This window comes from Gopherus flavomarginatus, chromosome 12, assembly GCF_025201925.1.
Source record: "Gopherus flavomarginatus isolate rGopFla2 chromosome 12, rGopFla2.mat.asm, whole genome shotgun sequence".
In the NCBI taxonomy this organism is placed as follows: domain Eukaryota; kingdom Metazoa; phylum Chordata; order Testudines; family Testudinidae; genus Gopherus; species Gopherus flavomarginatus.
In genome coordinates, this window is record NC_066628.1 from 2,026,623 (window position 1) to 2,049,732 (window position 23,110).

At 70.8% G+C, this 23,110-nt stretch overlaps 2 protein-coding genes and 1 long non-coding RNA gene across 24 annotated transcripts in view; 1 reads left to right on the top strand and 2 right to left on the bottom strand.

Moving 5' to 3' along the window:
* Nucleotides 1–13: 13 nt before the first annotated feature.
* On the top strand, nucleotides 14–17,201 carry BAG6 (BAG cochaperone 6). 21 transcript variants are annotated; one of them, XM_050919574.1, is made up of 30 exons: nucleotides 14–146; nucleotides 2,721–2,809; nucleotides 3,090–3,207; nucleotides 3,574–3,797; nucleotides 4,376–4,429; nucleotides 5,162–5,236; nucleotides 5,411–5,601; nucleotides 5,680–5,809; nucleotides 6,388–6,585; nucleotides 6,962–7,229; nucleotides 7,500–7,586; nucleotides 7,794–7,904; nucleotides 8,009–8,121; nucleotides 8,355–8,439; nucleotides 8,827–9,194; nucleotides 9,307–9,637; nucleotides 10,416–10,585; nucleotides 10,898–10,951; nucleotides 11,565–11,667; nucleotides 12,159–12,283; nucleotides 13,905–14,051; nucleotides 14,127–14,186; nucleotides 14,352–14,486; nucleotides 14,567–14,674; nucleotides 14,867–14,941; nucleotides 15,238–15,312; nucleotides 15,619–15,708; nucleotides 16,296–16,382; nucleotides 16,696–16,842; nucleotides 17,031–17,201. In XM_050919574.1, the coding sequence occupies exons 2-30, from the start codon at nucleotides 2,732–2,734 to the stop codon at nucleotides 17,124–17,126; spliced, it is 3,903 nt and encodes a 1,300-aa protein (XP_050775531.1). In that variant the 5' UTR covers nucleotides 14–146; nucleotides 2,721–2,731; the 3' UTR covers nucleotides 17,127–17,201. The 21 variants fall into 21 exon arrangements, 19 of the variants coding, with proteins under 19 accessions (XP_050775531.1, XP_050775532.1, XP_050775533.1 ...); XM_050919575.1 differs by lacking the exon at nucleotides 14–146 and having other exon boundaries at nucleotides 2,637–2,809; nucleotides 7,797–7,904; XM_050919576.1 differs by lacking the exons at nucleotides 14–146; nucleotides 16,296–16,382 and having other exon boundaries at nucleotides 2,637–2,809; nucleotides 15,619–15,694.
* A 507-nt stretch (nucleotides 17,202–17,708) lies between these two features.
* PRRC2A (proline rich coiled-coil 2A) overlaps nucleotides 17,709–23,110 on the bottom strand; it is a 31,833-nt gene continuing 26,431 nt past the window's right edge. The window contains exons 23-32 of the mRNA XM_050919689.1: nucleotides 22,150–22,227; nucleotides 21,722–21,818; nucleotides 21,576–21,643; nucleotides 21,404–21,489; nucleotides 20,021–20,264; nucleotides 19,839–19,937; nucleotides 19,572–19,766; nucleotides 19,413–19,492; nucleotides 19,235–19,328; nucleotides 17,709–18,135 (exon numbers count right to left, since the gene is read on the bottom strand). Of these exons, the coding sequence (XP_050775646.1) occupies nucleotides 18,001–18,135; nucleotides 19,235–19,328; nucleotides 19,413–19,492; nucleotides 19,572–19,766; nucleotides 19,839–19,937; nucleotides 20,021–20,264; nucleotides 21,404–21,489; nucleotides 21,576–21,643; nucleotides 21,722–21,818; nucleotides 22,150–22,227 (1,176 nt within the window). The 3' untranslated portion in view covers nucleotides 17,709–18,000. The remainder of the gene's footprint in view (nucleotides 18,136–19,234; nucleotides 19,329–19,412; nucleotides 19,493–19,571; nucleotides 19,767–19,838; nucleotides 19,938–20,020; nucleotides 20,265–21,403; nucleotides 21,490–21,575; nucleotides 21,644–21,721; nucleotides 21,819–22,149; nucleotides 22,228–23,110) is intronic.
* On the bottom strand, nucleotides 20,368–21,057 carry LOC127032429 (uncharacterized). 2 transcript variants are annotated; one of them, XR_007768813.1, is made up of 3 exons: nucleotides 20,964–21,057; nucleotides 20,690–20,735; nucleotides 20,368–20,575 (listed from the first exon to the last, which is right to left on the bottom strand). It is a non-coding gene; the product is annotated as an uncharacterized LOC127032429 (long non-coding RNA). The 2 variants fall into 2 exon arrangements; XR_007768814.1 differs by lacking the exon at nucleotides 20,690–20,735 and adding an exon at nucleotides 20,884–20,929 and having other exon boundaries at nucleotides 20,964–21,054.

Genomic DNA, 23,110 nt, shown 5'->3' on the forward strand with positions numbered 1-23,110 from the left:
CCGCCGGACCCCGCGGGGACCGGAAGTGGGGCCCCGGGGCTCGGGCTCCACCGGAAGTTCCCGCCTGCGAGGCCGGGGGGCGGGGCCAGCAGGACTTGGCGCCCCTCCCCCTCCCCCTCCCCCGCGAGAGGGGCCCTTGGAGCGGGGTGAGCGTCACGGGTCACGTGGGGGGGGGCCCGTGCGCGTGTCCCCCCCCGCGAGGAGAATCTCGGGTGGGGGAGGGGCCGTGTGCAGCGCCCTGCGGGGGGGTCGCGTTCAGGGCACCCAGGGGTGCAGGGTGGGGGAGGGGAGGGGGGTTACGTTCAGGGCACCCAGGGGTGCGGGGGGGGAGGGGAGGGGGGTTACGTTCAGGGCACCCAGGGGTGCGGGGGGGGAGGGGAGGGGGGTTACGTTCAGGGCACCCAGGGGTGCGGGGGGGGGAGGGGAGGGGGGTTACGTTCAGGGCACCCAGGGGTGCGGGGGGGGGAGGGGAGGGGGGTTACGTTCAGGGCACCCAGGGGTGCGGGGGGGGAGGGGAGGGGGGTTACGTTCAGGGCACCCAGGGGTGCGGGGGGGGGAGGGGAGGGGGGTTACGTTCAGGGCACCCAGGGGTGCGGGGGGGGGGGAGGGGACGGGAGGGGGGTTACGTTCAGGGCACCCAGGGGTGCGGGGGGGGAGGGGACGGGGGTTACGTTCAGGGCACCCAGGGGTGCGGGAGGGGAGGGGAGGGGGGTTACGTTCAGGGCACCCAGGGGTGCGGGAGGGGAGGGGAGGGGGGTTACGTTCAGGGCACCCAGGGGTGCGGGGGGGGGAGGGGAGGGGGGTTACGTTCAGGGCACCCAGGGGTGCGGGGGGGGAGGGGAGGGGGGTTACGTTCAGGGCACCCAGGGGTGCGGGGGGGGAGGGGAGGGGGGTTACGTTCAGGGCACCCAGGGGTGCGGGGGGGGAGGGGAGGGGGGTTACGTTCAGGGCACCCAGGGGTGCGGGGGGGGAGGGGAGGGGGGGTTACGTTCAGGGCACCCAGGGGTGCGGGGGGGGAGGGGAGGGGGGGTTACGTTCAGGGCACCCAGGGGTGCAGGGTGGGGGAGGGGAGGGGAGGGGGGGTTACGTTCAGGGCACCCAGGGGTGCAGGGTGGGGGAGGGGAGGGGAGGGGGGGTTAAGTTCATTGCACCCAGGGGTGCAGGGTGGGGAGGGGAAGGGGGGTTACGTTCAGGGCACCCAGGGGTGCAGGGTGGGGGAGGGGGAGTTACGTTCAGGGCACCCAGGGGTGCAGGGTGGGGGAGGGGAGGGGGAGTTACGTTCAGGGCACCCAGGGGTACAGGGTGGGGGAGGGGAGGGGGAGTTACGTTCAGGGCACCCAGGGGTACAGGGTGGGGGAGGGGAGGGGGAGTTACGTTCAGGGCACCCAGGGGTGCAGGGTGGGGGAGGGGAGGGGGGTTACGTTCAGGGCACCCAGGGGTGCGGGTGGGGGAGGGGAGGGGGAGTTACGTTCAGGGCACCCAGGGGTGCGGGGGGGGAGGGGAGGGGGGTTACGTTCAGGGCACCCAGGGGTGTGGGAGGGGAGGGGAGGGGGGGTTACGTTCAGGGCACCCAGGGGTGCAGGGTGGGGGAGGGGAGGGGAGGGGGGGTTACGTTCAGGGCACCCAGGGGTGCAGGGTGGGGGAGGGGAAGGGGGGTTACGTTCAGGGCACCCAGGGGTGCAGGGTGGGGAGGGGAAGGGGGGTTACGTTCAGGGCACCCAGGGGTGCAGGGTGGGGGAGGAGAGGGGAGGGGGGGTTACGTTCAGGGCACCCAGGGGTGCAGGGTGGGGGAGGGGGAGTTACGTTCAGGGCACCCAGGGGTGCAGGGTGGGGGAGGGGAGGGGGAGTTACGTTCAGGGCACCCAGGGGTACAGGGTGGGGGAGGGGAGGGGGAGTTACGTTCAGGGCACCCAGGGGTGCAGGGTGGGGGAGGGGAGGGGGGTTACGTTCAGGGCACCCAGGGGTGCAGGGTGGGGGAGGGGAGGGGGAGTTACGTTCAGGGCACCCAGGGGTGCGGGGGGGGAGGGGAGGGGGGTTACGTTCAGGGCACCCAGGGGTGCGGGAGGGGAGGGGGGTTACGTTCAGGGCACCCAGGGGTGCGGGAGGGGAGGGGAGGGGGGGTTACGTTCAGGGCACCCAGGGGTGCAGGGTGGGGGAGGGGAGGGGAGGGGGGGTTACGTTCAGGGCACCCAGGGGTGCAGGGTGGGGAGGGGAAGGGGGGTTACGTTCAGGGCACCCAGGGGTGCAGGGAGGGGAAGGGGGGTTACGTTCAGGGCACCCAGGGGTGCAGGGTGGGGGAGGAGAGGGGAGGGGGGGTTACGTTCAGGGCACCCAGGGGTGCAGGGTGGGGGAGGGGGAGTTACGTTCAGGGCACCCAGGGGTGCAGGGTGGGGGAGGGGAGGGGGAGTTACGTTCAGGGCACCCAGGGGTGCAGGGTGGGGGAGGGGAGGGGGGTTACGTTCAGGGCACCCAGGGGTGCAGGGTGGGGGAGGGGAGGGGGAGTTACGTTCAGGGCACCCAGGGCTGCGGGGGGGGGAGGGGAGGGGGGTTACGTTCAGGGCACCCAGGGGTGCGGGGGGGGGAGGGGAGGGGGGTTACGTTCAGGGCACCCAGGGGTGCAGGGTGGGGGAGGGGAGGGGGGGTTACGTTCAGGGCACCCAGCAGTGGCTGATCTGGAGGGAACGAGGGACCCGGTCGCGTAACCCGCTGTCCCGTGGCAGGAGCCGGCACCATGGCGGAGGCGGAGAACCTCGAAGTGATGGTGAAGACGCTCGACTCGCAGACCAGGACCTTCACCGTGGAAGCGGAGGTGAGAGGTTGGGAGGCTGCTGGGTGCGGCTCGATCCCGGGCCGGCTCCGTCCGGCTAAAGGGATGTTCTGCACCGGCCCCATTTGGCTGTTTGGCAGCTCCTGCTCCCACCCCAGAGCCAGCCGCAGCTCAGCCCCGGGTGGGGGGTCCCTGACTGGCTAGCCCCTGCACCCCACCCCACAGGGGCTGCATGCACGGGGTGGCGAGCCCAGTGTGTGAGCCGAGACGAGGTGATGGGTGCAGGTTTGACCCCACTGGTTCTTGCCCCTTTCCCCTGTAGGTGACGGTGAAGGAGTTCAAAGAGCACATTGCGGGCTCAGTAAATATCCCCGCGGAGAAACAGCGTCTGATCTACCAGGGGCGAGTCCTGCAGGACGACAAGAAGCTTAAAGAATATAGTGAGTGTGGGGGGCTGCGGGTCGGGAGTGAGGGGCACTGGCAGCGCTGGGGGGGCTGGGCTGGGCTGGCAGGGGCTGCGGGTCAGGAGTGAGGGGCACTGGCAGAGCTGCGGGGGGGGCAGGGACTGTGGGTTGGGAGTGAGGGGCACTGGCAGAGCTGGGGGGGCAGGGCTGGGCTGGGCTGGCCTGGCAGAGGCTATGGGTCAGGAGTGAGGGGCACTGGCAGAGCTGGAGGGGGGCAGGACTGGGCTGGCAGGGGTTGCGGTTCGGGAGTGAGGGGCACCAGCAGAGCTGGGAGGACTGGGGGGATGGAGTCCAGAGGTTTGAGGTTCTGGTTTCACCCCCCTTTTGTCTCTTTTTTCCAAGATGTTGGGGGCAAAGTGATCCACTTGGTGGAACGTGCCCCTCCCCAGGCTCAGTCGCCCTCCTCTGGGGGTCCCTCTGGAGCCAGCTCGGCCTCAGCCCCCCACAATGGCATCGGGGGCCGGGGAGCCGGTGCCACCGTCCACGACCGTAACGCCAACAGCTACGTCATGGTCGGGACCTTCAATTTACCAGTCAGCATTATGGACCCGCAGCCGCCCTCACAGGTGAGTTCCTGCCTGGGGCTCCGTGCGGGTGGGGGTGGGGCTCTCTCCTGCCGGCAGCGCTAGCCCCAGTGCGTTGCTGGGGGTTGGCTCCTGGAAGAGGCAGGTTCTCACTCTCCTCTGGCAGTTTGCTTTGGTTTATTCTCTGTGTGGTTCTCTGATGGGTATGAGATCTTTTAGCCGGTGTGTGTCACCAAGAGTGATGGACGGGTGGGAACACAGGACTCCTGGGTTCTCTCCCAGGCTCTGGGAGGGGAGTGGGGGCTGGTGGGTTAGAGCAGGGGGGGCTGGGAGCCAAGACTCCTGGGTTCTCTCCCAGCTCTGGGAGGGGAGTGGGGGCTGGTGGTTAGAGCAGGGGGGCTGGGAGCCAGGACTCCTGGGTTTCATCCCGGCTGGGGGAGGGCAGAAGGGGTCCGGTCTCTATCCACCTCCCCCTTGTGCTGAGTGTCTGTGGCCCCTCCCCCCTTTCTCTGTTTTTATTTATTTTTTCTCTCTTTTCCTGTTTTTCCGCCTTTTTTGTTTCCTTTGGTTTTCTCCGTCTCTCCCTCCTTCGCTCCTGTCTCCTCCCTCCTCCCCCTAAGATCGACGGATCCTCTGTGGATGTTCATATTAATATGGAACAGGCGCCCATACAGGTACTGGAGGGGGGTGGGCATTGGGGTCTCGGGTGAAAGGTCAGCGGGGGTTGGGGGCGGGGGGGATTCTGGGAAGGGTTAGAGAATTGGCAGAGCACAGGGCTGGATCTGGGTCTGAACCAGTGAAATTCCCTCCCGGAAATCGTCTTTGGGGGCTAAAGGGGACAGAAAACAGCTGAGTGGGCCTATAGGCTGATTCTGGGGTTACTCATCGAGGGGTGGGGCAGGCAGGGCCCATGGATCTCATCCAGGAGGCGGGAGTCCCAGGCTGGTCGGGCCTGGGGGGTGTCCTGGGGGCTCTGGGTCCTGTTCTGGATTGACCCTTGGTCTGGGGGCCCCGTCGTGGCTGGGCCCAGGTGTGTGTATGTGTGTGTCCTGTGGTGGCTGGGCCTGTGTGTGTGTGTGTGTGTGTGTGTGTGTGTGTGTGTCCCGTGGTGGCTGGGCCTGTGTGTGTGTGTGTGTGTGTGTGTGTGTGTCCCGTGGTGGCTGGGCCTGTGTGTGTGTGTGTGTGTGTGTGTGTGTGTCCCGTGGTGGCTGGGCCTGTGTGTGTGTGTGTGTGTGTGTGTGTGTGTGTGTCCCGTGGTGGCTGGGCCTGTGTGTGTGTGTGTGTGTGTGTGTGTGTGTCCCTGGCTGGCCGGGCCCCAGGATCTGGTCCGGGTTAGTACCAGGCTGTCCCCTTGGGAGCTCCACTCCCAGGCCCAGCCCTGACCTAGCCCTGCCCTGTCGTTCCAGAGTGAGCCCCGCGTCCGCCTGTTGATGGCACAGCACATGCTCCGAGACGTGCAGGGCATCCTGGGCCGGCTGGAGGTGAGTGCCGTGGGGCTGAGGCCCGGCGGGGGGGAGGGGGTGGGAGTGCCGTGGGGCTGAGCCCCGACTCATGGGGGGGAGGGGGCGGGAGTGCCGTGGGGCTGAGGCTCCACTCGCGGGGGGGGAGGGGAGTCCCAGGCTCTGAGCCCAGTGTGTGTGTGTGTCTCACTCTAGGGTCGCACCAATGGGCAGCCACAGCCCACGCCAGAGAATGCCCCCTTGGCCCCTGACGAGTCGCCGCCCTCCACCAGTCCCGGCCAGCGGGAGCCAATGGAGGCAGCTGATTCGGAGCCCCCAGCCGCGCCCGGCGAGGAGAACCCCCAGCCTGGGCCGGAGCCTCCCCCAGCTGCCGAAGGGGCCCCCAAGTGAGGACAGGGCTGAGCGGGTGGGGTGGGGAGCGGGGCCCTGGCGCCCACTGAGCCCTCTCTCCGGTCTCCCTGCAGCCACCCGGCGCCGGCCGAGTACGTGGAGGTGCTGCTGGAGCTGCGCAGGGTGGAGGAGCAGCTGCAGCCCTTCCTGCAGCGATACCAGGAGATCCTGGCCACGGCCAGCACCACTGACTACAACAACAATGTAAGGGCTAGTTAACCCCCCCTCCCCCCCCGGCCCTGGGCAGTGAGAATGGGATCTGCCAGGCCCACCCCTGTCCCAGGGAGAATGGGATGTTCTGAACACCCCCCTCCCTGAGATTGGGATGGTCCAGGTCTCCCCCTGTCCCCTCAGAATGGGATGTTTGGAACATTCCCTCCAAAGCTGTGAGATTGGGATGGTCCAAATCTCTTCTCTGCCCCCCACCCCTGTCCTGGTGATAATGGGATGGTCCAAATTCTGCCCTCCCCCCCAATTTATGAAAGGGTGGCAGGATCCAAATCCCCACTCCCCACAAGTCAGTTCTAACCCTTGGGTTTGGTCCAGGCTCCTGCCCCAGCTGTCAGGCCTTTGATTAGCTAGAAGCCGAGCAGCTCAGAGCATGATGGTTTGCACCATGCAAGGGGGTGGTGATTATTTTGGCTCTGAGATGGGTGATACCATGAAGAGGAGGATGGGGACCCTGAGCTGGGCTGTACCATGGATGGGATGGCAGAGGGTGGGGAGGTGGGCGATACCATGGGCGGCACTGTGGGGGCTGACCGTGCCCCCTGTGTTGGCAGACGGAGGGGCGCGAGGAAGACCAGCGCATCATCAACCTGGTGGGGGAGTCCATGCGCCTACTGGGGAACACGTTCGTGGCCCTGTCTGACCTGCGCTGCAACCTGTCCTGCAGCGCCCCCCGCCACCTCCACGTGGTCCGGCCCATGTCTCACTACGCTGCCCCCATGGTGCTGCAACAGGCTGCCATCCCCATACAGGTGAGCTGGGGTGCGGGACCCAGGCGTCCGGGATGGCGCCTGCCCCGGGGGGCCTCGCGGGACCTAGGCGTCCGGGACGCTGCCCGCCCCCGAGGGGCCTCGGAGCTCTTAGGGAGGGAGGATGGACCCAGGTTTCTGGACTAACACCACCTAGGGGCTCTCGGGGAGTCAGGTGTCTGGGATGATACCCCTAGAGGAGCTCCGGGGTGGACCCAGGAATCCAGGATGACACCCCCTAGAGGGGCTCACAGCCCCTGTGGAGGGGGATGGACTCAGGGCCCAGGATGACATGTCTTGGTAGGGTCACAGCCCCAGGGAGGGAGGGGATGGACCCAGGCATCCGGGATGGGCCCCCTAACTTCTCATCTGTCCACAGATCAATGTTGGGACCACAGTGACCATGACGGGGAACGGTGCACGCCCCTCCCAGCCTGGCTCCGAGGGACCTGCCCCCACCCAGCCCTCCCCCCCGGTCCTGGCTGGAGCCTCCAGCCCCGGGGAGCCAGGCCGGAGCCCGGAGAGCCAGCTGGGGCCTGGGGCGGCCCCAACTCAGACCCAAGGCTCCCAGACCAGCCACCCCCGGGTCATCCGCATCTCCCACCAGACCGTCGAGCCCGTCGTTATGATGCACATGAACATACAGGGTGAGTGGGAGACCCCCGAGGGGCGGGGAATGGGGCAGGGGCACTGGCTGGCTTGGGAGGGTGGAAAATGGGGCAGGGGCCCTGTCCCCCCTGGAGGGCACTGGCTGGTTCGGAGGGCAGGAATGGGGCGCAGGGGCCCTGTCCCCCCTTGAGGGCACTGGCTGACTCGGGGGGGAAAGAGGGGGTTGGGGCAGGGACCGTTCCACTCCAGGACTCCTGGGTTTGATCCTGGTTCCGTGCTGGGTCAATCATCTTGTTTCTTATCCTCAGATTCTGGGTCTCAGGCACCAGGGGGCGGCTCTGGGGGCACCGTTTCCATGGGCACTGCTGGATCAGCCGGGCATGGCCCGGGCATAGGTGAGATGTGCCCAGCCTTAGAGCCCAGGGCTGGGCTAGCAGGGGCTGTGGGTCGGGAGTGAGGGGCTCTGGTGGGGCGGGGCTGGGGGCTGGGGGGCAGGGCTGGACAGGGGGACGGGGGGCAGGGCTGGAGCTGTTGCGGCAGCTTCCCAGCAGGAGGCGCTGCGCTGATGCTGCCTGGTGACTCAGCTGTCCCCCTCCCCCCAGCAGGAGGCGCTGCGCACGTTCCCCTGCCCAGCCTGCCCCCGGAGCTGATGCAGGCAGTGGCTCACCAGATCACCCAGCAGGCCATGGCGGCCGCGGCTTCAGCCGCCACAGGTGGGTGTGGCCAATGGGGGGCAGTGGGGGGCCGCTCTGCCCATGAGGTGGCTGCGTTCCCACCCCGGCGGCTCGTTGTAACCCGGTTCCTTCCTGTGCCGCAGGCCAGCAGGTTCCTGGCTTCCAGTCAGCCCCAACTCGCGTGGTGATCGCCCGGCCCTCGGCCCCGTCCGCCCGGCCCACCCACCCGGGGGCCCCCCAGGCACCAGGACCCGTGGTGAGAGCCCAGCGAATGGGGCATGGAGCCTGTCCCCACTACAGGGACTGGTTGGCTTGGGGCAGGGACTGGCTGGTTCAGGGGGGCGGGGAATGGGGCAGGGGCTTGTTCCCTCTAGGGGGTGCCAGCTCCCAGCCGGCCCCAGGGCAGGGACTGGCTGGCGGAGAGTGGGGCAGAGTCTCTTCCCTGCTAAGGGGCACTGGCTCAGAGAGAACTTCTGTCTCCCCCCCCAGACCCCTGGCATAGGGGGCAATGCCTCCCTGGCACAGATGATCAGTGGGCTCCTTGGACAGCTGCTGATGCAGCCGGTTCTCGTGGGTAAGTCTCTGCCCCACATGTCTCCTGTGGGGTGGAGTGGGGGGCAGGAAACTGGGGCCGGGGGGGGGTCTTTTCTCACCCGTTGTCTTGCACCATAGGGGTTTGGAGGGCCTTTGGCGGTGTGAGGTGCTGGGGTCATGGGTGGGGCAGCGTGTGTGCGGGGGCGTTATTTCGGGGGATTAAGAGAGGATTATGGGAGGGGACGGTGGAGTGGGTAGGGAGAGATTGAGGGGTTAGGCAGGGGGCATTATGGGAAGGTTTGGGGTGAATGGGGATGACTGGGCAGGGTTGGGGGGCAAGGGGCATCATGGGAAGGTTTGGGGTGAATGGGGATGACTGGGCAGGGTTGGGGGGCAGGGCCTTCTATGCTAATTTTGCTCCTCCCAGCTCAGGGCAGCGGTTCATCTTCGGTGTCATCTTCCTCCTCCTCCACTACCACCACCACCTCGTCGGCCTCCTTCCCAGCCCCGGCCTCCCCGCCCACGGCCTCGGCCAGCGCCGCCACCACCAACACTGCCACCACGGCGGCGGGGGGCAGCTCTGCCGGGGCGCCAGGGGGCCCCGTGCCCTCTGCCTCCTCCTCGGCCCAGCCGCCCCCGCCCACTGACGATCTCCACTTCTCCCAGCTCCTGGGCAACCTGCTGGGGGCGACAGGCCCGGGTGTGGCTGGCGTGGGCTCCCCCACCATCACCGTGGCCATGCCCGGCATGCCTGGCATGCCTGCCTTCCTGCAGGGCATGACAGACTTCCTGCAGGTGAGCACTGCCCACCCCATGGCATTCTGGGTAAGGCCAGACTTCCCCCTATGTCCTTGACTGGACAGCCTGCCCAAGCCGTCCTTGACTACTGTGTCTTTCTGTTGTCCAGGCCACGCAGATGGGGGCCGCCCCCCCACAAGTGCCAGAACAGGCTCCACCCCCTGCCCCTCCCCCTCCTCCGCAGCCAGAGGCACCTCCAGCCCCTGCCCTGCCCCTGATGTCTGAGCGGGTGTCAGGCAGCGAGCGGGGGCGGGGCCGCCCCCCTGGGGGCCCCGAGGCCCTGACCCCCGAGTTCTTCATCAGCGTGGTGCAAGGAGTGCTGTCGTCCATGATGGGCTCGCTGAACGCCCAGCAGGGCAGCACCGAGAGCATCGCCAGCTTCATCCAGCGCCTCAGCGGTACCAGCAACCTCTTTGAGCCGGGCACCGAGGGCGCCATCGGTGAGCCACGCCCCCTCTGGGCGGCCGGGCCCCGCCCCTTCCGGCAGCCACGCCCCCTCTGGGCAGCTGACCCCTGTCTGTTCCCACAGCCACGCCCCCTCTGGGCGGCCGGGCCCCGCCCCTTCCGGCAGCCGCGCCCCCTCTGGGCGGCTGGGCCCCGCCCCTTTCAGCAGCCACGCCCCCTCTGGGCAGCTGACCCCTGTCTGTTCCCACAGCTCCGCCCCCTCTGGGTGGCAGGGCCCCGCCCCTTCCGGCAGCCACGCCCCCTCTGGGCGGCCGGGCCCCGCCCCTTCCGGCAGCCACGCCCCCTCTGGGCAGCTGACCCCTGTCTGTTCCCACAGCCGCGCCCCCTCTGGGCGGCCGGGCCCCGCCCCTTCCGGCAGCCGCGCCCCCTCTGGGCGGCCGGGCCCCGCCCCTTCCGGCAGCCGCGCCCCCTCTGGGCGGCCGGGCCCCGCCCCTTCCGGCAGCCGCGCCCCCTCTGGGCGGCCGGGCCCCGCCCCTTCCGGCAGCCGCGCCCCCTCTGGGCGGCCGGGCCCCGCCCCTTCCGGCAGCCACGCCCCCTCTGGGCGGCCGGGCCCCGCCCCTTCCGGCAGCCACGCCCCCTCTGGGCGGCCGGGCCCCGCCCCTTCCTGGGGGCCGTGCCCCTTCTGGCCAGTCCCCCACCATCCTGTCAGGCCACATTCCTCTTGGCTTCCCTCGCCCCCTCCTGCCTGGCCCCCCTGCCAGGCCCGGCCCCCCGGGGGTGTCCCGCTGCCCCATTGCCCCCGTCTGTTCCCAGGCTTCTTCGGGGACCTGCTCTCGCTGATCTGCCAGAACTTCTCCATGGTGGACGTGGTGATGCTGCTCCACGGGCAGTTCCAGCCGCTGCAGCGCGTCCAGCCCCAGCTGCGCCACTTCTTCCACCAGGAGTACCTGGGGGGGCGGGAGCCCTCGGACCACAACGTGCGGGTGAGGGGCCCCCCGAATCCCCAACCCCTGCTCGCTGCTTCCACCAGGAGTACCTGGGGGGGCGGGAGCCCTCGGACCACAACGTGCGGGTGAGGGGGCCCCTGAATCCCCCGCTCGCTGCTTCCACCAGGAGTACCTGGGGGGGGCGGGAGTCCTCGGACCACAACGTGCGGGTGAGGGGGCCCCCCAACCCCTGCTGAGCCCCCCAAACATCCATGAGCCCCTCGACCTCTGCTCCTTTTGGCCCCCACTCCTGACCCCCAGCCTGGCTGTCCCCCTTTCTCCCCTTCTAAACTGTGTTTGCTCCCCCAGGTGGCCACCCACAGCCTGATCACTGGCCTGCAGGAATACATCCGCGAGAGCTTTGTGAGTGTCCCCCCCTGGGCTGGGGGGGCCCGTTCTCCCCTCACCCCCCCGGCTGTGGCGGCGCCCCACCCTCACCGGCTGCGGGGTGCGGGGGAGGGCTGTTCTCCCTTCACCCCCCACTGGCTGCGGGCAGAGGGGGGCCCTGCCCTCCCCTCACCCCACCCCCCAGCTGCGGGGGGCCCTACTCTTACCAGCTGCAGGCTGGGGCTGTTCTCCCTTTGCCCCGCACTGGCTGGGGGGGGGGGTCTGCTCTCCCCTCACCCCACTCTCACTGGCTACAGGCTGGGGCTGTTCTCCCTTTGCCCCCCATTGGTTGGGGGGGCCCTGCTCTCCCCTCACCCCACCCCCCAGCTGCGGGGGGCCCCACTCTCACCGGCTGCAGGCGGGGGCTGTTCTCCCTTCACCCCTCCCCACCCCGGGCTGCAGGGGCCCCACTCTCCCCACTCCCAGTGGCTGTGTGCTGGGGGGAAGCTCCACTCTCCCCCATTCCGTTCAGAGGTGGCCTGAGGACAATGGGGGGCAGACGGAACAGCCCCTCCAGTAATGGTGTGTGAGGGGCTTCCCGGGGGTGGGGGCTCCCCAATGTCTCATTGCTGCTCCCCCCGCCCCCCAGGCCTCGGTGCGGGTGCAGGATGGGGTCGACATCACCCGGACCAATCTGGAGTTCCTGCAGGAGCATTTCAGCCGCATCGCCACCCACATCCTGCGCTGCGCCGGTGAGGGGGGCGGGTGCTGAGTGTGGGGGCTCACGGGGGGCCAGGGAGGGTGTCGCAGGGGAGGTTCCTGGGGCTGGGGGGGGGTGTCGCAGGGGGACGTCCCTGGGGCTGGGAAGGGGGTTTCTGGGGGGGGGTGTCGCAGGGGAGGTTCCTGGGGCTGGGAAGGGGGTTTCTGGGGGGGGGGTGTCGCAGGGGAGGTTCCTGGGGCTGGGAAGGGGGTTTCTGGGGGGAGGCTGGGGGGGTGTCGCGAGGGAGGTCCATGAGGCTGGGGGAGGTTCTGGGAGGGTGTCCTGGGGAGGTCCCTGGGGCTGGGAAGGGGGTTTCTGGGTGGGGGGGGGTGTCGCAGGGGGACGTCCCTGGGGCTGGGAAGCGGGTTTCTGGGGGGGGTGTCGCAGGGGGCTGTCCCTGGGGCTGGGGGGGTGTCGCATGGGGGGTTTGTTGGGGGTTCTGGGAGGTTCCAGGCCTGGCTCTAATGCCCCCCCTGCCCCCAGACCCCACCTTCGGGTGCCGGCTGCTGGAGCTGTGTAACCAGGGCCTGTTCGAGTGCCTGGCGCTGAACCTGTACTGCCTGCGGGGGGAGCGGGGCGCCCTGACCGCCGTCATCAACGACCGCATCGTGAGTGCCCCCGGCCCCCCCAGGGCCCCTGCCAGGGCCCCGGCCAGGCTCGTGTAGCTGCACTGGCACGGGGGTGCTGATGGGGAAGGGGGGGATGTGTGGGGTTGTGCTGGCCAGCAGGGGCGGTGGCAGTGCTGTCTGGCTTGGGGGTGCACGTGGTACTGGCTGGCGGGGTGTTCTGGGGGGTGACGCTGACCCCCCTGTCCCGCAGCGGCGGCTCTCGGCGGACGTGAACCCCTTACTGGTGAGCTGGCTGACGGGGGGAGTTGGGGGGGCGGTGCCGGCTGTGGGGGGGCTCTGGGGGGTGACGCTGACCCCCCTGTCCCGCAGCGGCGGCTCTCGGCGGACGTGAACCCCTCCCTGGTGAGCTGGCTGACGGGGGGAGTTGGGGGGCGGTGCCGGCTGGGGGGGCTCTGGGAGGTGACGCTGACCCCCCTGTCCCGCTGCGGCGGCTCTCGGCGGACGTGAACCCCTCCCTGGTGAGCTGGCTGACGGGGGGAGTTGGGGGGGCGGTGCCGGCTGTGGGGGGGCTCTGGGGGGTGACGCTGACCCCCCTGTCCCGCAGCGGCGGCTCTCGGCGGACGTGAACCCCTCGCTGGTGAGCTGGCTGACGGGGGGAGTTGGGGGGCGGTGCCGGCTGGGGGGGGCTCTGGGGGGTGACGCTGACCCCCCTGTCCCGCTGCGGCGGCTCTCGGCGGACGTGAACCCCTCGCTGGTGAGCTGGCTGACGGGGGGAGTTGGGGGGCGGTGCCGGCTGGGGGGGGCTCTGGGGGGTGACGCTGACCCCCCTGTCCCGCTGCGGCGGCTCTCGGCGGACATGAACCCCTCCCTGGTGAGCTGGCTGACGGGGGGAGTTGGGGGGGCGGTGCCGGCTGTGGGGGGGCTCTGGGGGGTGACGCTGACCCCCCTGTCCCGCTGCGGCAGCTCTCGGCGGACATGAACCCCTCCCTGGTGAGCTGGCTGACGGGGGGAGTTGGGGGGGCGGTGCCGGCTGTGGGGGGGCTCTGGGGGGTGACGCTGACCCCCCTGTCCCGCAGCGGCGGCTCTCGGCGGACGTGAACCCCTCCCTGGTGAGCTGGCTGACGGGGGGAGTTGGGGGGCGGTGCCGGCTGGGGGGGCTCTGGGGGGTGACGCTGACCCCCCTGTCCCGCAGCGGCGGCTCTCGGCGGACGTGAACCCCTCCCTGGTGAGCTGGCTGACGGGGGGAGTTGGGGGGTGGTGCCGGCTGGGGGGGGCTCTGGGGGGTGACGCTGACCCCCCTGTCCCGCAGCGGCGGCTCTCGGCGGACGTGAACCCCTCCCTGGTGAGCTGGCTGACGGGGGGGAGTTGGGGGGCGGTGCCGGCTGGGGGGGGCTCTGGGGGGTGACGCTGACCCCCCTGTCCCGCAGCGGCGGCTCTCGGCGGACGTGAACCCCTCGCTGGTGAGCTGGCTGCTGGGGGGAGTTGGGGGCGGTGCCGGCTGGGGGGGGCTCTGGGAGGTGACGCTGACCCCCCTGTCCCGCAGCGGCGGCTCTCGGCGGACGTGAACCCCTCCCTGGTGAGCTGGCTGACGGGGGGAGTTGGGGGGCGGTGCTGGCTGGGGGGGGCTCTGGGGGGTGACGCTGACCCCCCTGTCCCGCAGCGGCGGCTCTCGGCGGACGTGAACCCCTCCCTGGTGAGCTGGCTGACGGCCATGATGGGGCTGCGGCTGCAGGTGGTCCTGGAGCACATGCCTGTCACCGAGGAGCAGGTGCTGCCGTACGTGCGCCGCGTGGGCGAGGCCCCCCAGGTAAGGACGGGCCGGGGGTGCAGGGGGTGCAGGGCAGCCCCCCCGTGTCCCCTCTGACCCTCCCCCTCTCTGCAGCCAGCGCCAGACGAACCCATGGAGGTGCAGGCGGCCGAGCAGCCCCCCGAAGCCGCGCAGGTACCGGGTGCGGGGGTCCCTGCTGTGAGGTGGGGGGCGGCTGTTAAGGGTGGGGGGCCCTTGCTGTTCGGGGGGGCTGTGGGGGGTCCCTGCTGCTGGGGTGGAGGGAGGCTGTCGGGGGGGCTGTCGAGGGGGCCCCACCATCTCTAACCCCCCTGGTTACAGCGAGACAGCGCGGCCTCGCCGGCCCCGGCTACCACGGCGGAGGAGGCCCTGGCGCAGTGCCCGGAGCCGGAGCCGGGGGAGCTGCCGGGGGAGCCTGCGCCTGATGCCGAGCCCTGGGCAGCGGCCGTGCCCCCGGTGAGTGCCAGGCCTGGGGGGGGGGGGGCTGGCAGGGGGCACCCGCGTCCCCCCGTGACTGACTCCCCCTGTGCCCCCAGGAGTGGGTGCCCATCATCCGGGAGGACATCCAGACCCAGCGCCGCGGGAAGCAGCAGCCACCGCTGAGCGACGCCTACCTGACGGGCATGCCGGCCAAGCGCCGCAAGGTGAGCCCCCCCCCAGTGCCCCCCAACCGCTGAGCGCCAGGTGAGCCCCCCCCCCCAGTGCCCCCCAACCGCTGAGCGACGCCCCCCTGACGGGCATGCCGGCCAAGCGCCGCAAGGTGAGCCCCCCCCCCCAGTGTCCCCCAACCGCTGAGCGACGCCCCCCTGACGGGCATGCCGGCCAAGCGCCGCAAGGTGAGCCCCCCCCCCAGTGCCCCCCAACCGCTGAGCGACGCCTACCTGACGGGCATGCCGGCCAAGCGCCGCAAGGTGAGCCCCCCCCCAGTGCCCCCCAACCGCTGAGCGACGCCCCCGACGGGCATGCCGGCCAAGCGCCGCAAGGTGAGCCCCCCCCCCAGTGCCCCCCAACCGCTGAGCGACACCCCCCTGACGGGCATGCCGGCCAAGCGCCGCAAGGTGAGCCCCCCCCAGTGCCCCCCAACCGCTGAGCGACGCCCCCCTGACGGGCATGCCGGCCAAGCGCCGCAAGGTGAGCCCCCCCCCCCAGTGCCCCCCAACCGCTGAGCGACGCCCCCCTGACGGGCATGCCGGCCAAGCGCCGCAAGGTGAGCCCCCCCCCCAGTGCCCCCCAACCGCTGAGCGACGCCCCCCTGACGGGCATGCCGGCCAAGCGCCGCAAGGTGAGGCCCCCCCCCCAGTGCCCCCCAACCGCTGAGCGACGCCCCCCTGACGGGCATGCCGGCCAAGCGCCGCAAGGTGAGCCCCCCCCCTGTGCCCCCCAACCGCTGAGCGACACCCCCCTGACGGGCAGGCCGTCCCCCCCCCAGTGCCCCCCAACCGCTGAGCGACACCCCCGACGGGCAGGCCGGCCAAGCGCCGCAAGGTGAGCCCCCCCCCCAGTGCCTGCCCCCCAATCACACCCCCCGCTGAGCCCCTCGGCTGCTGAGTGATGCCCCCCGACGGGCATGCCGGCCAAGCGCCGCAAGGTGAGCCCCCCCCCCCAGTGCCCCCCAACCGCTGAGCGACGCCCCCCTGACGGGCATGCCGGCCAAGCGCCGCAAGGTGAGCCCCCCCCAGTGCCCCCCAACCGCTGAGCGACGCCCCCCTGACGGGCATGCCGGCCAAGCGCCGCAAGGTGAGCCCCCCCCCAGTGCCCCCCAACCGCTGAGCGACGCCCCCCTGACGGGCATGCCGGCCAAGCGCCGCAAGGTGAGCCCCCCCCAGTGCCCCCCAACCGCTGAGCGACACCCCCCTGACGGGCAGGCCGTCCCCCCCCCCCAGTGCCCCCCCAACCGCTGAGCGACACCCCCCTGACGGGCAGGCCGGCCAAGCGCCGCAAGGTGAGCCCCCCCCCAGTGCCTGCCCCCCAATCACACCCCCCGCTGAGCCCCTCGGCTGCTGAGTGATGCCCCCCGACGGGCATGCCGGCCAAGCGCCGCAAGGTGAGGGCCCCCCCCAGTGCCCCCCAACCGCTGAGCGACAACCCGACGGGCATGCCGGCCAAGCGCCGCAAGGTGAGCCCCCCCCAGTGCCCCCCAACCGCTGAGCGACAACCCGACGGGCATGCCGGCCAAGCGCCGCAAGGTGAGCCCCCCCCCAGTGCCCCCCAACCGCTGAGCGACGCCCCCCTGACGGGCATGCCGGCCAAGCGCCGCAAGGTGAGCCCCCGCCCCCCAACCGCACCCCCCACCGAGCCCCTCGGCCGCTGAGCGATGCCTACCTGACGGGCATGCTGGCCAAGCGCCGCAAGGTGAGCCCCCCCCTCAGTGCCCCCCAACCGCACCCCCCACCGAGCCCCTCGGCCGCTGAGCGATGCCTACCTGACGGGCATGCTGGCCAAGCGCCGCAAGGTGAGCCCCCCCCTCAGTGCCCCCCAACCGCACCCCCCACCGAGCCCCTCGGCCGCTGAGCGATGCCTACCTGACGGGCATGCTGGCCAAGCGCCGCAAGGTGAGCCCCCCCCGCCGAGCCCCTCAGCCGCTGAGTGACGCCTCCCTAGCGCCGCAAGGTGAGCCCCCTGCCTACCCCCCCCCCAACCGCACTCTCCCTCTGCTGTGCCCCAGACCATGCGGGGCGATGGCCCCCAGCTGCTGCTCTCCGAGGCCGTCAGCCGAGCTGCCAAGGCCACCGGCGCCAAGCCCCTGGGCGGCAGCGAGAGCCTGAGCCGGGAGCTGGCCGAGCCGGCGCTGCAGGAGGGCTACCGGCAGCAGGTGAGCCCCCCGCGCTGCCCCCAAGTGCTATTTGGCACCCAGCAATGTCCCCTGTGGGTCGCCCCGCCCACTGCCCTATTTGGCATCCAACACCCCCTTATGGGTCTGTGGCAGCAGCTGGGCCCCCAAAGCTCTCTGGGGTGGGGCTCCCCATGGGTCTGCGCTCACCCCTCCCCCCTCTCTTCCAGCTCTGCGCCGACCTCCAGAAGCGGCTGCAGGAGGATCCCAGCTTCAGCCCCCAGCGGTTCCCCAACGCCGCCCGCGCCTTCGGGGACGAGGCCTAGGGGGGGCCCGTGCCCCCCACCCCCTATTTATCCCCTGCCTCGCCCTGGGGCACCAATAAAGCCACTTGGTGTTGGGCTGTGGGTCCTGTCTGTGCTCGGGGCCTTGCCCCACTCACTGTGGCTGCGGGGGGGGGGGTCGGGTCAATCAGCCATTACCCCCCAGCGAGGGGAAAAGACAGACTCTCCCCTGGCACCCAAGGCCTGGTGGGGGTCACTGCTCCAGCCAAAGGGGAGGTGCTGCCTTGGGGCTGCCCCAGAACAGACCCCGTGCTACCTGCCCCCCCCCCCCCCGCCCCAACCCAGTGATCAGACCTGAGCTCTGCCACCAGCCGATCAACCCCCGATGGATTGATCTCCCCCCCTCCCCCCCCAGGAGTGAGCGGGTCACCCAGCAGCATTTCTGCCCCCGCAAGGCACTGTTAACCCAGGGGACTCCTCGCCGCAGCCAGGCTGGGCCACTCAGGAACTGCCAGCCCTAGTGTAGACCCAGCCCTGCTGCCCTGGCCCCCAGCCAAGGGCTGCACAGCCCAACCCCCCCACACACACCAGGGCCCCCCCTTTTGTGTTTTAACCTTTTATTCATTTTTTTAAAGTTTTTCAGTTTATTTTGTAACAAACCTGCTGCCCCCCCAGCTGGGGGAGGGGAGAGAGGCCCCTGCCCTACACATATTTACACGCAGCTGGGCAGGGGACCCCACATTAATTCATGTGAATCAAAAACAAACCCAACTCCAGTTACATTCAGTGGGGCAGCTCCACGGTGACCCCCCCATCCCAGAAATTAACAGGGGGAAGGGGTCAGCCCCTCCCCACTCATTGAGAGGGAGGGGGGGAACAGGGGCCACCCCCTGGCCTGGTCTGGTGGCAGGCCAGGCTAGCGCTGATGGGTGAGGCCAGGATCCTGCTTGTCACTCTGGCTGGGGGGCCGGCGGGTGGGGGGCCCCTCACGGCCTAGGGGGTGGCGCTCCCAGGGCCTGGGGGTCCAGCAGAGAACGTCCGATGGGGAGACCTGGGGGGAGGGAAAGTCAGACACATGGGGTGCAACTTAACCCCCCTACATGCAGATCAAGCCTGAAGCCCCATTCCTTGTGCTGAGGCCACAGGGGGCCAGTGCCCCCCCAGCATAGAGGGCGCTAGATTGGGGGCTGCGCCCCCCTGAGGGGAGGGGCCCAGATTGGGGCAGCACCCACCAGCAGGGAAGGGCCCCCTCGCAGGGAGAGGCTGTGGGGCCAGATCGAGGCAGCACCTCCCAGCGGGAAAGGGCCCAGGGGCTGGATCGGGGCAGTGTCCCCCTGAGGGGAGAGGCCGTGGGGACGGATCGGGGCAGCACCCCCCAGCAGGAAAGGGCCCAGGGGCTGGATCAGGGCAGTGTCCCCCTGAGGGGAAAGGCCATGGGGACGGATCGGGGCAGCACCCCCCAGCGGGAAAGGGCCCAGGGGCTGGATCAGGGCAGTGTCCCCCTGAGGGGAGAGGCCGTGGGGACGGATCGGGGCAGCACCCCCCAGCGGGAAAGGGCCCAGGGGCTGGATCGGGGCAGTGTCCCGCTGAGGCCATGGGGACGGATCGGGGCAGCACCCCCCAGCGGGAAAGGGCCCAGGGGCTGGATCAGGGGAGAGGCCGTGGGGCCGGATCGGGGCAGCACCCCCCAGCAGGAAAGGGCCCAGGGGCTGGATCAGGGGAGAGGCCGTGGGGCCGGATCGGGGCAGCGTCCCCCAGCGGGAAAGGGCCCAGGGGCTGGATCGGGGCAGTGTCCCCCTGAGGGGAGAGGCCGTGGGGACGGATCGGGGCAGCACCCCCCAGTGGGAAAGGGCCCAGGGGCTGGATCGGGGCAGTGTCCCCCTGAGGGGAGAGGCCATGGGGACAGATCGGGGCAGCACCCCCCAGCGGGAAAGGGCCCAGGGGCTGGATCAGGGGAGAGGCCGTGGGGCCGGATCGGGGCAGCACCCCCCAGCGGGAAAGGGCCCAGGGGCTGGATCAGGGGAGAGGCCGTGGGGACGGATCGGGGCAGCGCCCCCCAGCGGGAAAGGGCCCAGGGGCTGGATCAGGGGAGAGGCCGTGGGGCCGGATCGGGGCAGCACCCCCCCCATGGGGAGGGGCCCCAGGCTCACCGGTGGGCCCCCATCCGGGCGCTGGCTGCGGCTGCCCCCTGCGTAGCTGGATCCTGGGGCCCGGAGGCGGGAGCTGAAGGGGCCAACGCAGGCTCTGTGGGGGGAGGGGAGAGGAGAGTAGGTGAGGGGGCCACGGGGGGAGGGGGACCCCTGGGGTTCAGCCTCCCCCCCCACTCACCTGCCCACTGATGGGGCTCGACCCCCCAGACTGCTCAGCTTCCGGTACTCGGGGAAGGGCTTCAGCTCCATGGGGTGCAGCTGTGGGGAGAGGGGAGCAGGGGTCAGCCAGGGCCCCGCCCGCCCCCCACCTCCCCCCCCCCGGGCCAGCCCCCCTTACCTCCGTGCGCCCCATGCCATGGGGGAAGGCGCGGACGGGCGAGGGGACCAGGCGCCCGGCCAGCTGCCCCGGGGGCCGCAGGGCTGGGGTGACGGGCACCAGGGGCAGTGGTGGGGGGGCGGCTGGCGCCCCCTGCTGCAGGGCGCTGAAGTTCACCACCGGGGGCAGCTGTGACTCCACCACAGGCAGCAGCATCTGCAAGGGGAGAGGGGTCAGCGCATGGGGCGGGGCTGGGGGCGGAGCCAGCGAGCTGGGGGCGGGGCTCACCTGCTGGGCGGGGCCTGGGGTCTGCAGGAAGTTGCTCTGATTGGCCTGCGCCAGGGAGCCTGGGTAGAAATCCGAGGGGGGGTTCAGCTCCTGCCGCACCTGGAGGGGAGGAACTGGTGATCAGGGGGCGGAGCCAGGCGCAGGGAGCCCCGCCCCCTCCCCTCCCCTCCCCCACCACGTACCTGGAGCAGGGGCTGCTCGGGGCCCAGCTGGCCGGCACAGAAGGGGGGGCTGTAGAGGAAGGGGGGGGCCGCCTGGTAGAGCAGCCCCGTGGCCGGCAGCTTGGCCAGCTCGGCCGCCTGCAGGGCCGAGAACTCCACATACTGGCCCTTGAGGGCCACCCCCGAGAGCAGGGCCGAGCCGGGCAGGACGGGGGCCGCCGGGGAGCTGGGGGCCGGGCCAGGCTGCAGGTACAAGTGCTGGGATCTGCGGAGACAGACGGGGTCACGGAGACGCGGAGGGCTCTGGGGAGGGGGGTACCCAGGGACCCCTCCCCCAGCGCTGACCTGAGACAGGCCAGGGGGGCTGGGAATATGGGGACCCCTCCCCTGCCAGGGGGCTGGCTCTGGGGCTGGGAATACGGGGACCCCTCGCCCAACAGGGAGCTGGCTCTGGGGCTGGGAATACGGGGACCCCTCGCCCAACAGGGAGCTGGCTCTGGGGCTGGGAATACGGGGACCCCTCGCCCAACAGGGGGCTGGGAATACGGGGACTCCTCGCCCAACAGGGAGCTGGCTCTGGGGCTGGGAATACGGGGACCCCTCGCCCAACAGGGAGCTGGGAATACGGGGACCCCTCCCCTGCCAGGGGGCTGGCTCTGGGGCTGGGAATACGGGGACCCCTCGCCCAACAGGGGGCTGGGAATACGGGGACTCCTCGCCCAACAGGGAGCTGGCTCTGGGGCTGGGAATACGGGGACCCCTCGCCCAACAGGGGGCTGGGAATACGGGGACCCCTCGCCCAACAGGGGGCTGGGAATACGGGGACTCCTCGCCCAACAGGGAGCTGGCTCTGGGGCTGGGAATACGGGGACCCCTCGCCCAACAGGGGGCTGGGAATACGGGGACTCCTCGCCCAACAGGGAGCTGGCTCTGGGGCTGGGAATACGGGGACCCCTCGCCCAACAGGGGGCTGGGAATACGGGGACCCCTCGCCCAACAGGCAGCTGGCTCTGGGGCTGGGAATACGGGGACCCCTCGCCCAACAGGGGGCTGGGAATACGGGGACTCCTCGCCCAACAGGGAGCTGGCTCTGGGGCTGGGAATACGGGGACCCCTCGCCCAACAGGGGGCTGGGAATACGGGGACTCCTCGCCCAACAGGGAGCTGGCTCTGGGGCTGGGAATACGGGGACCCCTCGCCCAACAGGGGGCTGGGAATACGGGGACTCCTCGCCCAACAGGGAGCTGGCTCTGGGGCTGGGAATACGGGGACCCCTCGCCCAACAGGGGGCTGGGAATACGGGGACCCCTCGCCCAACAGGCAGCTGGCTCTGGGGCGGGGCAGGGAATACGGGGACCCCCCCCCGCCAGGCAGCTGGCTCGGGGGACCCCCGCTCCCCCTTACCTGTACAGATGCAGCGAAGGGGTCCCCGGGCGGAAGCTGCTGCTGCTGCCATTGAGCTGGGACTCCACGGGGGGGCTGGGTACCTGCTGGGGGGGCAGAGGGCACGGGTCAGACAGAGGGCCAGCCCCCCCCGCCCAGCCCCCCTGCCCCGCCCCGGCCAGACGGAGGGTACCTGGGCCACGCCGGGCTGGCTGCCGAAGAAGAGCTCGGGGTAGGGCCGCTGGCTCGGCCCCCTCTCACCTGCAGGGGGAAGCAGTGAGCAGTGAGACCCCAGGCCGGCCCCACGGCCCCCCAGCGCCCCATGCGGCCCACCCCTACCTGAGAACGCCAAGGGCTCCGCCGGGGGGCAGGCCGGCCCCAGGGCTCTGGGCTGGGGGGCCGGGTGCAGCTCCCACTCCCGGGACGCGCCTGCCAGCTGGGGAGAGAAGAACAGCAGGTGAAAGCCACGCTCGGCTGGGGGGAGACGAGACGAGACCCAGGGGTCCTGGGACGCCCCCTCCCCCTTCCCTACTGGGACAGGACCCAGGAGTCCTGGGACTCCCCATCCCCCAATCCTGGCCCCCTCCCCCAGCCGGGACAGGACCCAGGATGCCCCCTCCCCCTCTGGATGGGACCTAGGAATCCTGGGACACACCCTCCCCCCACCCCTTCCCAGAGCCAGGCTGGAACCCAGGAGTCCTAGGACTCCCCCTCCCACACCTGGGACAGGACCCAGGAGTCCTGGGATGCTGCTTCCCCCAACTCACCCCCTCCGTGAGGCCCGGGGCCGGGGGCTCCTTGCCAGCTTTGCTGCCCTCGCTCACAAGCAGCCCCAGGTCAGTGTCCTGCGGGGACGGGAGCCAGGTGAATGGAACCCAGGCGTCCTGGCCCCCAGCCCCTCACCCAGACCAGGGGAGAACCCAGGCGTCCTGGCCCCTGGCCCCCAGCCACCCACCCAGACCCAAGGGAGACCCCAGGTGTCCTGGCCCCCAGCCCGTCACCCAGACCCAAGGGAGAACCCAGGCGTCCTGGCCCCCAGCCCCTCACCCAGACCAGGAGAGAACCCAGGCGTCCTGGTCCCTGGCCCCCAGCCACCCACCCAGACCCAAGGGAGACCCCAGGTGTCCTGGCCCCTGGCCCCCAGCCACCCACCCAGACCCAAGGGAGACCCCAGGTGTCCTGGCCCCCAGCCCCTCACCCAGACCAGGAGAGAACCCAGGCGTCCTGGTCCCTGGTCCCTGGCCCCCAGCCACCCACCCAGACCCAAGGGAGACCCCAGGTGTCCTGGCCCCCAGCCCCTCACCCAGACCAGGAGAGAACCCAGGCGTCCTGGTCCCTGGCCCCCAGCCACCCACCCAGACCCAAGGGAGACCCCAGGTGTCCTGGCCCCCAGCCCGTCACCCAGACCCAAGGGAAAACCCAGGCGTCCTGGCCCCCAGCCCCTCACCCAGACCAGGAGAGAACCCAGGCGTCCTGGTCCCTGGCCCCCAGCCACCCACCCAGACCCAAGGGAGACCCCAGGTGTCCTGGCCCCCAGCCCCTCACCCAGACCCAAGGGAGAACCCAGGCGTCCTGGCCCCCAGCCCCTCACCCAGACCAGGGGAGAACCCAGGCGTCCTGGTCCCTGGCCCCCAGCCACCCACCCAGACCCAAGGGAGACCCCAGGTGTCCTGGCCCCCAGCCCGTCACCCAGACCCAAGGGAGAACCCAGGCGTCCTGGCCCCCAGC